The 16,104-nt window shown below is 35.5% G+C and overlaps 1 protein-coding gene across 11 annotated transcripts in view; it reads right to left on the reverse strand.

The window, feature by feature from the left end:
- Positions 1-16,104, reverse strand: part of BLTP1 (bridge-like lipid transfer protein family member 1) — a 108,759-nt gene that overhangs the window by 9,490 nt on the left and 83,165 nt on the right. For 6 of the 11 annotated variants that reach the window (XM_085222797.1, XM_085222795.1, XM_085222796.1 and 3 more), the window contains 14 exons: positions 15,827-15,957; positions 14,342-14,465; positions 13,230-13,339; positions 11,082-11,172; positions 10,440-10,502; positions 8,660-8,904; positions 7,624-7,839; positions 6,313-6,493; positions 5,201-5,390; positions 3,075-3,236; positions 2,822-2,961; positions 1,602-1,803; positions 975-1,178; positions 692-871 (listed from right to left, as the gene is read on the reverse strand). In XM_085222797.1, coding sequence (XP_085078923.1) covers positions 692-871; positions 975-1,178; positions 1,602-1,803; positions 2,822-2,961; positions 3,075-3,236; positions 5,201-5,390; positions 6,313-6,493; positions 7,624-7,839; positions 8,660-8,904; positions 10,440-10,502; positions 11,082-11,172; positions 13,230-13,339; positions 14,342-14,465; positions 15,827-15,957 — 2,239 coding nt within the window. The remainder of the gene's footprint in view (positions 1-691; positions 872-974; positions 1,179-1,601; positions 1,804-2,821; positions 2,962-3,074; positions 3,237-5,200; positions 5,391-6,312; positions 6,494-7,623; positions 7,840-8,659; positions 8,905-10,439; positions 10,503-11,081; positions 11,173-13,229; positions 13,340-14,341; positions 14,466-15,826; positions 15,958-16,104) is intronic. The other 5 variants (XM_085222803.1, XM_085222798.1, XM_085222800.1 and 2 more) reach the window with 4 other exon arrangements.

A 16,104-nucleotide genomic window follows, 5' to 3' on the forward strand; every position in this document is an offset into this window, starting at 1 on the left:
AGGAGATTGACTTTGCTGTCATATTTAACGTGCATGGTGTATCATCTCTGTAATACTACATTTAATTGCATTATATAGTTCACTTCGATTTTTCTGAATGGGAAAGTAGTTCAAATATTTCTAATTCTCATAAAGGAAAAAAAAAAAAAGATGAGCATCTGTAAAAGATTTTGACTTATTCAAGTAACAAAACAGTGCTCTGAAATACCTGCTTCTAAAAGGGAGCTATAAAAAGAGGAGGTTAGGGGTTAGCAGATGAGGACCAATGGAAAACCAACTCTGGGAATCAATTTAGCATTAAGTTCAGTTACGTTATAGAATGTATGAAGAGATAAATCAGATACAAATCCAAAGCCCAGTTTACGAGCTTCTGTGACAAAAGTTAACTCCATCCAAACAGAGCCAGTACAATCTCAAAATTTTCAAGGGTCATTTATAGTCACTTGGGCTGCTATCAGAGATGAGCTTGAGCAAGCCCATTTGTTTACATTTAATGAATCAGGGAGATAAAAAGGAGCATCTGCAAATAGGTATTCCAAGTACACAGTTTAAATAATGTATAGATCTCTTCTTCATTCAAAACTAACAACTTCCCTAATATCTACAAAAGCTGAGCTTTGAGTATATAATTGGAACAGCAGTTCTCTAAGTAACTAAAGACAGAGATTAGAATGAAAAAAAATATATTTACCAGAGATGTTTATCAAAGTAGTATCTATCTTGCTTGCTGCTTTGCTTGCAGACTGACTCTCAAAAAATGAGGAGCCTCCTGAGCGCCTTATTCGTGACAGGCTGACCTTCACAAACTCAAGGTTAATGCTTAAGGAATCCTTCCGACCAGTGACCGAAGTCGGTTCCTCATCCACATTCCCTAGAAATAGAGAGAGTTTAATCTTCCAAACACTTCCATGCCTTAGTTCGGCTTGGCTTTCCCAACTCGTTCTATGTTCACAAAGCAAAAATTTGTTCTGTACCTAAGGCTCCTGACCCAGGAGTTAAAACAGTAACAGCAGTCTTTTGTTTTCCAGCTCCATACGGATGGAACACGTAAAGGGAAAAGTCAGACATGCAGGCAGTAAAGCTTAGGCCTGAAGAGCTGCTGCTAGAAGTGGTCAAGTCTGACTGGCTGCTGCTGTGGCGCGTTCTGCCAAGAGGACTGCCTAGTCCAGGTGATGAACCTGAAAGCAAAATGTTTTCAGAACTCAGTTTTAACAATCTTCAAACATGAAATAATATTAGTAACAAGAATACATACTGAACAGACCAAACGCATATCAAATCACTCCCTTGTAGCAGCAATGTAGCTTAAATATTCTGTGTAGGGAATTTTATAACAAATGTTTAACCAGGGGAAGAAAAACTCAATATACAGAATATGTGCAATCTTCTACAAAAGATAAAGAACTGACGTAATATGAACTGATCTTACTGAAGTTATTGCATAAGATAAACATAGTGAGAAAAAATAGTAAAAATAAATGTAGTCCATATGAATAACCCTAAGCTCTATAAAAGCATATATTTTGTTCTAATTTTACACAAAACACTGCTTATTTATGCTACAAGCTGTATATAGGATAGTTCATTCATGTAGATTTTACCTGGTGCTCCAGATTTACTAACTGAATTCTTCGAGCTGCTTTGCGGAGTACTGCCACCAACGGACACATTTTCTGATGGGTACATTGTACCTAAAGTTTCCAGTTCTCCTCGGTTTGAAGAGAAAACAAGATCCAGGGAAGGCAACTTCAGCATACATTCAACTCTTGATACTGGCAAACAACTGAACTTGATTTGAGAGGGCTAAAACACAGAAAGAAAATAAAGCATTCAATGAACTTATATAAAGCACTAAAACTATCCCAGTGTTGGCTTTTAAATGTATATACATCTAAAAAACTAAGAAAATTACAACCTCTTCAGACTGGTTCTATAATTAGTAAGGTAACTCTATACCAGTTCATAAAGATACATTAATTTAGGGAATCCCTCCAAAGCCGGAAGTATTATTTGGAAACAGTTTTAAGAAAAGAAGTACAGAAATCTTGCATTCAGATGACATGAACTCTTCCTCCTCCCCAAGTCAATTCACAGTTTCGTGCATCTTATACAAGAACTACACAGAATCAGTTGACTCTTTAGCTTGGCTAGAGAGACTGCAAAAAATGTTGAGAGGATTAGCTACAGACTGTTGTACTTAATTTTCACAGGCATAAAAAAAACAAACATTTTTTAGAGTATGTTGTTCAATTTGGGAATCAAATAATCAAAATAATATATATATATATATATATCAAAATAATATAATATATAATCAAATCTGTACCATGAAAAAATGTTTGAGCAAATCTGCAGGCACAGCCTTCTCTCTGACACAAAAAGGCCAGACACGTCAAATATGAAGCAGTATGAATACGTATGCAGATGAGATCTGCACATTCCTGTATTTCCACATTACCCCACAAACTGAGAAAATCTCTAATGATTATTATTTTTGTTTTGTAATGATAGCCCATAAATAATGAATGCAAATAATCATTATGAATAACATTTTCAAAATTGCATTTTCAAAACAGACAAGGCAGAAGTAACGAAGTATGGAATTTTTATCATTTCTCAAAATGACTGATTTCTGTTGGTCTCCATGGGACTGAAAGATGTCAGAACTTCTGCTTAGAGGAATCTTATTTACTATCATACCAGACATTGGTATCTTAAAATGGGCACTTGAAAGTACCTTTTTATTTTTAAAAACCATACTTGGAAGCTTAGACTGTTTCAAGGATAGTGATTGAAATCACGCTAAAAGTCAGAGCCTCACCTGAACCCGTACATAAACCACCACATCTACAGGGAAGGATGAATATGCTGACGTCGATGATGATACTAATGATGTTGTGGATTCTTCTAATTGGTCTTGTATATCAAATTGTCCCATGTCTTCATCTTGTGAGCTGACAGCTTTTAACAAGCACAAGCACTCATTAGAAAGTGGAATTTAAAGAAGATACAGCTCAGTGCCACCAGAAGACAAAAAAAAGAAATGCATACTAGAATACAAAGATGCAACTTACCTGTGTAATTCCTTTCAATTGGTGTAATTGGAATGGTTTCAAGAGCTTTCTCTAGGAAATCCAGTAAGCATGGGCTAATCACCATTTCCTCTGGCAGCGACTGAAGTGCAACCCATGCATACAGTTTAGCAGTTTTCACTCCACCACTTCCTTTTCCTTTGGCTGCAACATTTGAAAGATAAATTTGTCTAGTAATAACACCATAATAATACCATTGAATACCATTAACTGTATTGGTAAGTATAAGATAATTCATAACTAACAGCTGCATTCCCTAATTTTCTGTAACGGTATCTGAAAAGGCATACATCTGATCATTTAGAAAAATATAAACCATAACGTTGTGCTAAGAAAAGTACGTTAAAGTGACTATTAGTTTGGCATGCTTGATTGTAGCTGCATTGTGCTTGCTTCTCACAAAGCACTATTACATCATTTTTTTTTTTATTTAAAAAAAAAACAACAACAACAAATTAGCCACACAATTCTTCTCTTAACTGGAAATAACTGAAAATGATGAGGAATTGGAAAAGTGAAAGAGCAAAAAACAAACCAACAATAATTAGACAATAAAAAAAACAACAAATTAAAACTGTAAATGGCATGTCCTACTATGTTAATAACAAAGAATAACTGAAGATTTAAAACAGCATTTTTAAAAGCCTGGAGATAGAAAAAGTGTAAATGAAAAAACTGTTGTCTTCTAATTTTTGGAAAAGAGTAGCACTTGGATCCATGCTCATCATGAGAATAGCTATTCTGTCCAGTCCCTCTAACTATTTAGATTGTTTTTTCTTGCTCTTACTGTAGACTACAGACAGTAAGAGAAGGGGTTTCCATTCAACGTGAAAATTAATAATAATAAATAATACTCTTGAGAACCTGTTTTAGTAGGGGATTGGACTAGATCCCCTTTCGACCTCTATGACATGATATGTGATAACATATTAAAACAAATCAAAATTAATAAATATTTATAAAAATGCAATATAGAGAGAAGCAAACTAATTGCAACCCCAATGGGGCCCTACTGGATGACATTCATACACCTTCCTACAACCGTGACGTCCAGAAGTCCTCCCAGATGTAGAGGTTACAGATCTAAAAACAACATTGTTCAGTAATTGGACACGATATGATAGAAATTAAGGAGAATTGGTAAATAAAAAACAAAATTGAAGAAAAGCAATATAAAGGAAGACTGTACAAAATACTGTAATCCTAAAGAAAATGCACATTTACAGGAGTAAGAGCTAATGGCTGAACAGCACGGGTAACTGAAAAAGGTGATACATTTCCCTGTTCTCTCTCAGCATCTCAGCTGCTCCTACATAAAGCAAACAAACAACTCTCTTCACCTATTAATTTTTCCTACTCAACAGATTTTTACAAAGTCTTTGTTTCCTTTTTAAACTGATGTTCAAATGCTGAAGGAGAGAACAGTAAATGTCTCAGAAGTTGGAGGTGCAATCTACATACCTCTAGATCTGACATGATTTTGCAATGGGCTCCTGCTTGAAAACATGAATCATTTGAGATAAGACAACCTAAGTTAGGTTCTTCCGAATCATGGTTATTTAAGGGACTGCAACAGCTGAAAACACTGGTATTTTCATTAATACAAATACTACTTCCTGGAACTGGGTATTCCACGTGGTACTGAGAACACTCTAAATTCCAGAAAGCAGTATTTACACATTGCTTGCTTGGCAAAAAATACTGGAAAGTTTCAAGAATTCTTCAAATGATGTAATGTATGGAAGCAAGGATTCACCTCACATATATAAAATTATTATGAAGAACTAAGTAATCAGCACTCACTTTTTAGGCAGATATGTAAGTCTTGCTTTCCAGTACTAAGCTTCAGTTTGTTAAATGAAAACTGGGAGAAGGCAGTCATAGCCTATCACTGTGATATGCCATCTACAGTAAATATTACTGAGACTGGTTTGTCAACAAATTTCTAAAAATTCAGCTTTACGAACCACATTCAGGTATCTGCAGATAAGGTCAAGATTTGATAAATATAATTTTTCGACTAATAAGCAGGCAGATCTAAAGCTGGTAGATTGAATGAAGGAAAAAATATATTCATGATAGTTTTAGAAGGTTTTGTCTGTAAGTACCTGATGGGATGGGTGGGGGTTGGGGAGGAAGTAAGGTGTTAGTCTTGCTGTGGATAGTGCTAGATAAAAGAGATGTGGCAGTATCTTTCATACCATACAGTTTGGACTCTTTGGAAAGGGTTCTTGGCAAAGATGATCCTCGAGAAGTATTTGGCGATTCAGTCTTTAAAGTCTTAGAGTTGTAGTGTAACTGAAAGAAAAAAAGATTAATTTGCTTCATAAAATTGGCTCAATTTCTCTACAGAAGTTTTGTGTCAGTCTTTCCATTCTAATTTTTTTAATGTACTATTTACAAAAATGTTGTTGTAAGATATGTTACATTCCAGTTTATGTTCTACAGATACAGCCAATGCACAGAAAGATCTGAAATCTTTGTCCAAACAAACAAACAAACCCACATGTAAATTATAAAACAAAACAGAGAAAATTAACTATTTAAAAATAATTAACTCTTCAAAAATAATGCGCAATGCTTGCTCATCTTCTCTATAACACCTTCTAATTCCTGTGTCACCAGCTATTTCTTCCTATCCACACAGTTTTTTTCTGTATTACTGCATGGTGAAAATATTTCACTATTAGATATCCGCATTTATAAAACTGCATTAAAAAAAATTCAGAGCATTCCAACCTAATAGATGTGAATAATATACTACCAATGAAAGTACAGAGTATAATAAAAGCTGTAGATAATACACATTAATTTCTAACTTAAGACTAAAAGCCACAGGCAGGACCTGAAGTTTAACTATCTCTGGAGATAGCCTGGGATACAAAGCATTGGATGAACATACAAAGCCTTGCCACATTGAAGACTAGAAAAAACAGGCTAGTTCAACTGAAGAGCATTTGATTTATACATTTAAAAGGACATACAGTAGAAATTCCTTGTCAGAGAAAAAAATATCAAGATAAATGTCCAATTTCAGTTTTCAGTACAGTATTACAGGAATCATTATTCCTACGTTAGCAATATCTACAGAACTGACAAGATTTCCATGAGGTGCTATGCATATATAAACTTGCTTATAACACAAAAACAGATGTACTTTCAAATCATATTTGAGCAGAGAAAAAGTGTGTTTTCATGCTTAGTTATACATTGCTTTTACCTTTACATCCACCCCAGGAATATAAAAAACTGTTGTTTCCACTTCGCTAGATTTTGTTTGTAGAGATGATGGCACTTTCTTGCCAGCTAGTAAGTGACTGGTAGATGCATAGTTCGTCTGGAATTTCTTCTTTTTTGAAGGAGACTCTCGATCCAGGCTTCTGGAACTCCGATCGTAACTCCTAAAATAAATATACTGCATGCTATTATACAAACTTAATACTTTTCTTAAACAGAGTGTATTTTCTGGTTAAAAAAAAAAAAAGAATTTAGAGATATCAAAAGCAAATGTGTAGCATCAATTATATAAGGAAGCCTATCAACGTCTGCTTCCTTCTTTAATTTCTGTGATCTCTACTCTTCTGTCTACCCACTCTGGTTTTTACCATTTTTATTATACAATTATTTCAAGCAGTATAATCTACAAAACTGTTAAAATTGAGAATTTTTTCAAATAAATTAAAGACATCCAATGCTCTTTACTCTTACAGTCAGTTTCACCTATATTACCCAGCATTATCTAAGAACAACTCTCGATGTAGAGGGCATGCTTACCAATTCTACATTTCTGCTGTAAAACCTGTCTTCATATAAATTCATATGAGATTATTTTTCCTTGTGTACCGTAGGAAAAAAAACGTTGCAGGAGGAAAAACACCAACCTGCTTTCTAATTGCTAACCTCTGATGCATATCTCTCAGTGAGAAAAATAATTTTTCAGTTGTCTCTATTTCTCAGAATCGAAACACATAAATTAATTTCTTAATACCATGTTATTATGAGTTAATTATGCTGACAAGTAATGAATCTCTTAAAATTCATGACACTGTTAATATCTTGCCAAAGTTAATATCCTATCAAAGAAATGTAATGCTGCCACTCAATACTCAGCCATAAACAAATGAAAAGTAGCAGGAAAATTTAAAACCTGAAAATGAGATCAAAACTCATTAAGATCAGAAGCAAAGCTCCAACATCACCTTAGATGGTAAAACAAAAAATCCATTTAACTAAGCAAAGCAACATGAGAATGTTAACATGCTTTTACACTCGGGAAATAATGGCAGCATGCAGAATAATAAGGAAATACTACAGTAGTCCAGTATTAATCAAACCATTGTGTTGATTTATTAAGTTATCATGGTATTTTTCTTTGAAGGCTGAAATAAAAAAAGCATCCATGCATTTTGAAATCCTGAAATTTTGTTTACGGAAGATAAAATATGATTTAAAAAGGAATAAAATAATTAACAGAAGGAAGGCATATGCTGATTTTGTTCTTCATAAAGCAATTGCATAACACATCTCTTACCTTCTTAAACTAATATCATCGTGTTCTTGCTGAAGTGTTGTGGGGTGCAGTACACATTTTCCACAATCAATTTCAACCCTGATATCAAGTTCAAAGTCAATATTTCTCTCAGTGGTTGTACCAGTCATACTTCTGTTTGTAGGTGTTGTTGGCCAGCGCTCAGTGAGGAGTTGGTGGACAGCAGCAAAGCCTGTTGCTTTCTTGCGAGATGTACTCCTGCACCAGCACAATAATAGATTAGATAATTGCACAGCATTTACTTGAACAGATGGTAGGAGAGATTCTTAGACATTAATAAATCCACTTTGTGGACGTAAAATCCTGGAAAAGACAAAGTTATGCCAAATTTTAAATCTGTCATCTGTTCCCGCTAAAACCTATGCTGTGCCTCAGAACATTTCACTTGAAGTTTTATTCTGTTCTCAGCCCTGAAATTTCTAACAGCTACATCTTTATAAAAAGCAGCCACCTTTTCTGTTCAGAATTCCTCCTTCCCTCACAATGACCTTTTCATGAACACAATTCCTGACTTCTCCACATAAACGCTTAAGGAGAAATCCAATAATTCACCAATAACAGATTTTTACAGAATCACAGAATATCCCAAGTTGGAAGGGACAAGGATCATCCAGTGCAATTCCAGACTCCATGCAGGATCACCCAAATTCAAACCCACTGTCTGAATGCTACTTGAACTCTGGCAGGGTTGGGGCCATGACCACTGCCCTGGGGAGCCTGTTCTATGCCCACCACCCTCTAGTGAAGAACCTTTCTCCTGGGCCCTGCTGCTGTCACCATAGAGCACAAGTCAGTGCTGCCCCTCCACTCCCTATGAGGCCGCCATGAGGCCTCCCCTTAGCCACTCCTCATGTCTTGTCCTTCCCCATCTTCATAGCCCCTCTTTGGACGTTCTCTATTATTTTTTTTTCTACCCTCCTCATATTGTATTTCTCCAAAACATTATTTGTAGACTTAAAATCAATATTTCAAATGCGTTTTCTTTATTTTTGTGTTCTTCCTTGGGACTATTACTTACGGTGGTTTCCTATAAAAATACGTTCGCTCTCGTTCGTGATCATCTTCTTTCTCGGAGTCTTCACTGCTTGATGATAAGCTGTCGTCCCGACGTCCTTCTTCAGGCTGGAAGGGAATGCCAGGTGAGAAGACTGCTGGAGTTTTAGGTGAACCAAATACTGAGCATGAGCCTTCACTAGGAGATGAGTAATGGGAGGGACCATCAATAATTACAGACAAAAGGTCCATTTCTGTCTCCTCTGGAAACTGATTGTAAAAAGAAAAAAATACATATTAAATAGATAGAGATATTTCAATCAAGAATTAGATAGCTCTGGAAAAAAAGATCAAGAGTGTTATGAGAAACTTGCAATCCCAAGCTCTTCATAATACAGCCATGTGAAGTACAGAAATCACAAGGTGGATTACGGAAAAGAAAGAAATGAAAGCTTGGTATGGAGATACTTGCCATTGCCTGTTGATCGAGCTCAATCTGTTAGCTGAAGATTTATCATGCTCTGATCAATTAATTCAATTGGAAGGAATGGAAATATTTCATACAAATTTTAAAATATTTTGAGAGAAAAGAGCAAAAGCAAAAATTGTCATGAACCTTGTAAAGGGGTGAAGTAGTCAGAAGCATTAATGAGATGTGCATGCAGAATGCTAATACAGAATGTACATTCTTGTTTTGCAATTCTAGGCTGAGATCCTGGACAACATGTTGGACAAGTGATTAAATATGAAATAAACTCCAGGCCACATTTCTGAAAAGGACCACTGATTTCTCCCATACAGCATACTGCAAGCTACAAGCACTGCAAACTAAAATGAGATCTGTGCTGAAATTAAGAACTGGCATTATAAGAATGTGGGGGGGGTGCAGTGGGAGGAACGTTCATAAAATTTTGCTACACCAACAAAACCTAACTGGGCTTTTGTATATATACACACATACATGTATGTACACATTTTGTATTTTATATAGCCTACTGCTTCTATGAAACAGAAAAAAGCAAAAGGCAAGATAATGAAGATATTTAAATGTATAAAACATATTTTTGTTTCATTTCCTCTTCCCCCTCAGAAATAAGGATTTATTCCCATAAGGGTGAGGTGAGTTGGAAAGTAGAAAGGGTATGTTACTATGACTAGAGTTGTTTGATTTTTTTTTTTGGTGCATGTATGTATGTTTATTTAAAATAAATAATTAAAAAAACTAAAACAGACTAAGAAAATATTTGCTATTACCCTTAAACATGTTTTTTTTTTTTTTTTTAAAAGCATTTTTTAAAAATTGCCTGCGTACTAAGTTTTGAAAGATACGTTTATTTAAAAACGTCTCTATGTATTAAATATAGGAATTCCAACAGAAAGATTGAGCAGACATCCTCCTACCCAGCAATTACTTTGTACTTTGTACAAGATATAATCTTGGAACACAACGTAACAGATGAGGACAACTGCATAGACAGAAGTCCTCTTTTACAGTGCATTCATAAGTCCAAAGTTAGGTCACTTCACACCAGCCTTGATCAGACTTCACAAGGATATGAACAAACTTCTAGTAAATAATTTTTAAAAGCCCTAACTTTTAGGGCTATAGAAAAACATACCCGGGGAGTTCATCAACAGCTTATCACATTCTTCAGTTTACTTTACATATTCCAATTTAAATATTTTTAGGTTTTATATACATTCTGTTTAGCTGCATGCTAAAGAGATGGAGATGGAATAGTGAAAAGCAGCTCCCTGAGAGAAGAATTAATTCTCTAGCAAAGACTGTTTCTTCTCAGAAATACCTGAAAATACCCTTCCCCTGGACAGCTGGATTGTTGTGCAATCCCCAAAACCGTTTTATTCAACTTAATTAGAAATGAAAAAGAAAAATAAAAATTAAAACCATTACAGTAATCTCAGCCATGAAAAAAACAACATAACAGGAGCATTTTTAAAATGACAAAACATAGTGACTAAAGAAAAAAAAAAAAACAACCAGTTTCAAACACACAAAATAATAGATCCATAGGGCTACAGCAAAATTACTAATGTCCATTTCTAAAAGTCTAATGGTGAATACAGACAAGATGATGTTTGTGATTTCTGCACACATCAGAAGAACTATATTATTAAGTCAGCCTAAAAAAAAAACAAAACAAAAAAAACCCACACCAATATAATTCTAATATTATGCTCAATTAATTTCTGTGAAAAAAACAACATACCAAAATAATTCTAATATTATACTCGATTAATTTCTATGTTAGTAACTCAAAACATATCTATCTTATGTCAGAACAAACCTGTGTTCCAAACATCAATAATTTGAGGCATACAAATGAAACCCATCAGCAACTCAGGTCTGCCTAGACATACCCCTCTTGTGAACTTGTGATCAAATGGTATGGGACATAAGATGCTGAAGAATATAAAGTAATTCTTACAGAATCCTGTATGTTGAAAGTTACTCTTGGCCCAGGAGATGCAGCATCTACCCGGATATCTGGGAGATCTTCACTGTCTCCTAGTCGAGAACTATAAATAAAAACAAAACATCTTATTTAGTTTTATTTGCATGAACACAAAATCATGTAATATTTAACTATACAAATAGAATTTAATACAAACGTACAGTCAGTACTTAAGATTTTGATACAGATGCAAGTATTGGATCATAACAGTGCACTTAGAGTACACGGAAAGGAAAATCAAGGGGAGAAGAGAAGGAAGCTGCACATTACTTGTCCAGTAGTCTATCACTAAACATTCTTTGCTTTATTTATTTAAATTCTTCAATCTTAAGCCAACATGCAGCCCTTTTCAGAAGCAAATGACTGAGAGACAAGTAGAAATCAAAACAATTTACACTATGCCTACTATCCTTCTATGCAAGTTTCTTGTATGTCTTAAAAGCAGGATTCTGTAAAAACCCTGGAGTTTTTGTGTGTGTGTAAGAAAAAAATTTCTCACTTGACATGCTACTAGGTCTGCCAAAAAAAGAAGTTTGATAAAAGACAAAAAATTACTTTTTAGAATAGATATGTCCATCTTCCAAAATGATCATGAAAGTATGTGTGAAGCAAAAGTGTGTCACTGAATTTGTCCACATGGAAAAAACAGTACCCTACTGACATTCATCGACACTTGCTGAGTGTTTATAGAGACCAAGCAGTAGATGTAAGCACAGTGAGTGGTGGCAAGAGTGGGTCACCTCCTGTGATGCCGACTGTTACAAGCATGGTATGCAGGCTCTTGTTCATTGCTGGTAAAAATGCATAGCTAGTGATGGTGTATTTAAAAAAAAAAAAAAAAAGTGTTTTGTAGCTGAGCTTTTGCTCTATCAAACAGTGTTACTGTGCTCGTTGTATCAGTTGTAATTTCTGTGGAAATAATTAGGAGGCATTACTTTTGGAGCAACTTTTGCAGATGCAGCCCTAGACGACTCCTTTTCACTCAGTGAGGCCCAAGCAAGCCATGTTTAGATACCCATGGTTTATGGAGACCAGACAATGGATGTGAGCACAGTGAAGAGGTGGGTGGTGCATTTCAGGAGACGCAATGTGAAAGACAAGCCATGTTCTGGATAGCCACGCACATTTGTCATGCCACTAAATGAAGAGTGTCTTAATCAGCTCACCTATACAAATTTGTGGATTATGACCAAGGAACTGTGTATGGAGCTAAGTATTGGCTTGAATGCACTGGAAATGACAGTGGCAACATTGGAGTACTGTGAAGTTTGCACTAGGTCGCTCCCACGAATGCTCACACAGGAACAGAAAGAATATTATATATAAGTTTGTCAGGGCCTAATGAACCAATACAAACCCAAAGGTGACAGTTTTCTTGATCACATCATTACAGATGACAAGACATGGTGTCAGCAATATGAGTCAGAGTCAAAACAGCAGTCCGTGGAGTGGCAATATGTGATTTCCTAACTGAAGAAAAAGTTTTGATGCATCCCTCAGCAGGTAAAGTGATGTACACGATGTACACTGACTTTTGGGATAGGAAAGAGGTGATCCTTCTAGATTTCCTGGAATCCAGACAAACTATCAACACTGACTGCTACACTGCAACACTGACTAAACTTAAGGCTCAAACTTCCAGAATCAGGCCAGAGAAGAAGAAAACCCTTCTACTGAAACACATGAATGCCAGGCCCTATGCAAATCTGAAGACCACGGAGCACACTGTCAGTCTTGGCTGGTCTGTCTTACTACATCCACCCTACAGTCTGGATTTGCACCTTCTGACTTCCATCTGTTTGGGCCAATGAAAGATGGATTGCATGGGCAACATCTGATGCCATCATAGCAGCTGTTAAACAGTGAGTCACCTCCACTGGTGCACTTTTTTTTTTTTTTCTCTTTAGTGAGTGCAGTATGCAGGCTCTAATGCATAGTTAATGATAGTGACTGTGTTGAAAAGTAGTGCTCTGGAGCTGAGAATTTGCTCTATCAAATAGTGTCGCTGTGCTTTTTGTAACTGTTAAATAAATAGAGGGCATTACTTAGATGTCTAAGAAGAAGAAGCCTAAGTCCAGTATTTCCTTCTTTACATATGCTGTTGTTACCATCACCATTTACCTTGTTCTGTCCATTCTCTTCAGAGGTGGTCTTCCTGATGCTGAAATACTCTTTGATCGGCTGTAGCTAGGTTTGTAGCTGAGACCCCATTTGTCTTTCAAGGAAGCAGCCTAAATCAAAAGGAATAAATACAACACTGAGGCTAGAGAGAAAGAAACTTAGGAAAGCTAAAGTTTTGCTTCACACACGTATGCCAGTAAAAAAAGATACTGATGTACCACAGGAATGAAAATTTATCTCTTTATCAGCATTTGCCAGCACCTTCATCTTTACCTCTGGATAAACATTCACACTTGCTGGAATTTGTAGTGCCCTGTTGCCAAAAGTTAAAATCCAATCACCCTGACACGTATCCTTCCTATACTCCACTATAGCAACAGAGGAAAATGAGCTAGAAGACAGAGCTGCACACAATAGCAATATTTGACTTCCTCATGAATGAAGCATCGTACCTGAAGCTCAAGCAGTAGCGCACACAAAATAATGTTTTGCCAGTTTTATTACCAGGTTCTGGGATAACAGCCACATGCTTGTGGATCAGCTGCAAGACTTGTTTTATTGTGTGTGTGTGTGTGTGTGTGTGTGCGCGCGCGTGTGTATGTCCAGTTTCTTCCACTCTCTCTTTAATAGCTTGTTAGCTTGTTTTTATTTTTACTTCAGTTAATTTTGGAAACACACAGTTTATCTATAAGGAGAACAAACTTATAGAAAATGCATATGCCAAATGGAATACAACAGGTATCTATTGCTTGCCCAGGCAGTTAACATGCTGGCATCTTCATTCTTCAGTCCAGTAAAGAATCATTTTAAAATCCTCCACAAAGAGTGAACTACATCCTCATACACACAGTTTCTGACATGTATTTCTGATCTTGCGAATGTGCAAATAAATACATCTACGTTATAGCAACTATGAAATTTCAGTTTTTCTATCATTGTTATTATAACTAAGGGGATACCTAAACTACTTCATATTCTTAGTCTTTCTTATTCTGTACCTTCCTTTTCTTAAAAAGGTAAAATAAAGCATTTTCACTGTTTTAACTAACAACCAGAAAAGAAATACACCATGCAAGTGCAACCATGTTTAAAAGTAACTTCATACTGCTCACCCTCATACTGGATCGACGTAGCTTTTTTCGAACATCTCGGCGGATATCATTCACAGCCACTGACTCCAGTTGCTGGTAACGCTGAATTTCTTGATTTATAGTTCCTTCACTTGCACCTAATTTTCTGGAGATAAATTACAGTTGAGTTATCTTAGAAAGAGATAGCACTGTTTCTACTGTCTCAAAATCAGTGTTGCAATGATGTTCTGCTTTTAATGAAAAAAAATGGGATATTCCCCAGGAGTTTTATGAGCGCCAAATATAACTTCAGAAGATTTATCCTTGTTTCATATTGCAACCTCTAGTTGGGTGTTTTTTCCATGAAGAGGACTCTTTGATTTTAAGGTTTTAGTGTCCAAATCAATTAGCAAAGCAGGTAGAGAATGCAGAACAGACTAGTATGCAAGAAGACACCAAATAACAGTACTAACACAGGGCTAACTAATGTAGAGAATAAGTGTGGCTATGCAACTCTTTTTTTCCAAGTTGTAACACTAGGTTTTAGAACTTCCTATACACTTTCAATCATGTCACAGTAATTCAGTCAAGAATATAATGGGAAAATCTGAGACTCGTCCATGGGATGGAGAAAAATCCTTCTGTTTCAACAGTCCAAAGTTCTGCCAAAATCAATGGCAGTCTTCCACAGAAGATTATCTTCTGCAGAAAAACACATCACTAAATAACTTAGACAACTCCATAAAGTACCCGCTATTTTGAAAGAATCATATTTTGATTCTTGAACTCACATTAAAGAAATATTTAGCCTAAAATCCAAAGTTCAGATACAATTGGCCTGTTAACGCTGACAGTAATTTTATTCCAAGTACAAGTGTCTCCACTCTGCTATTTAACACCTATTTACCAACCTCTATATTCTTCTCTGTGACTGATGCATAAATAACTCTCAGTCTGCCTTAGGTGGAAAAAAAAAAAAAAAAACACCAAAAGCTCAACAAACCATCAAACCATATCTGTGAAAAATAATAAAATTCAAAGATGAAATTTCTGAAATTTTAAACAATTCTTTCAGTGTTCTGTGAAGTACATCATGTGAGATTTATTTTTAAAATACTACATACAAGATGCAAAAAGAGTCAATTTATTCTTCCAGTGAACAAGACTAAGTTTACTACTTCGTTAAAGTAGTCACCATAATAATAAGTCAAGAGGGAATTATAATTTTGATCAGCAAGAAATTAATAATGATTGCCATTGTAGCGGAGAGGCAAAGAGATTAATTTGATGCTTGGGAAAGAATGTGAGAAAATTGATAAGATACTTGCATATTTTTTTTTAATGGAGAATCAGAAAATACTTTTTTTCCCTCCCTCTTTTTTTTTTTTTTTTTTTTAATAATAAAACAGCAATTCCCTTTTGACCATCACAATGCTGCAAGGTATATGATAAGGAAGGGAAAGAAATAAGTCAGCTGCAGTCTGTTATCCCCAAACTTTGTGCAAGTTAAACCAAAATCCAACTTACTTTAAGTCATCAATAACTTTAGCTTGCTCATTGAGTTCTCTGATATCAACTAAACGTTTCACAAATTTTCTTCCTCGCTGTTCTCCAGTTTGAATGCTAGAAGCTCCCTGCCGCCGGTGATCAACAATTTCCTATTTGAAATAAAAATGTATCAATGCCCTCGTCAAAAACTGGACATGAATATGATTTAACAAAAAAAGTGAATTTTACACCTTAAAATTTGGACTAGAGCATGCAAAAGAATCACTTTCAACTCAAAAGGCAGCGATTGGAATTCT

The sequence above is a fragment of the Meleagris gallopavo genome, chromosome 4 (assembly GCF_905368555.1).
Source record: "Meleagris gallopavo chromosome 4, MGAL_WU_HG_1.1, whole genome shotgun sequence".
Taxonomy (NCBI): Eukaryota; Metazoa; Chordata; class Aves; order Galliformes; family Phasianidae; genus Meleagris; species Meleagris gallopavo.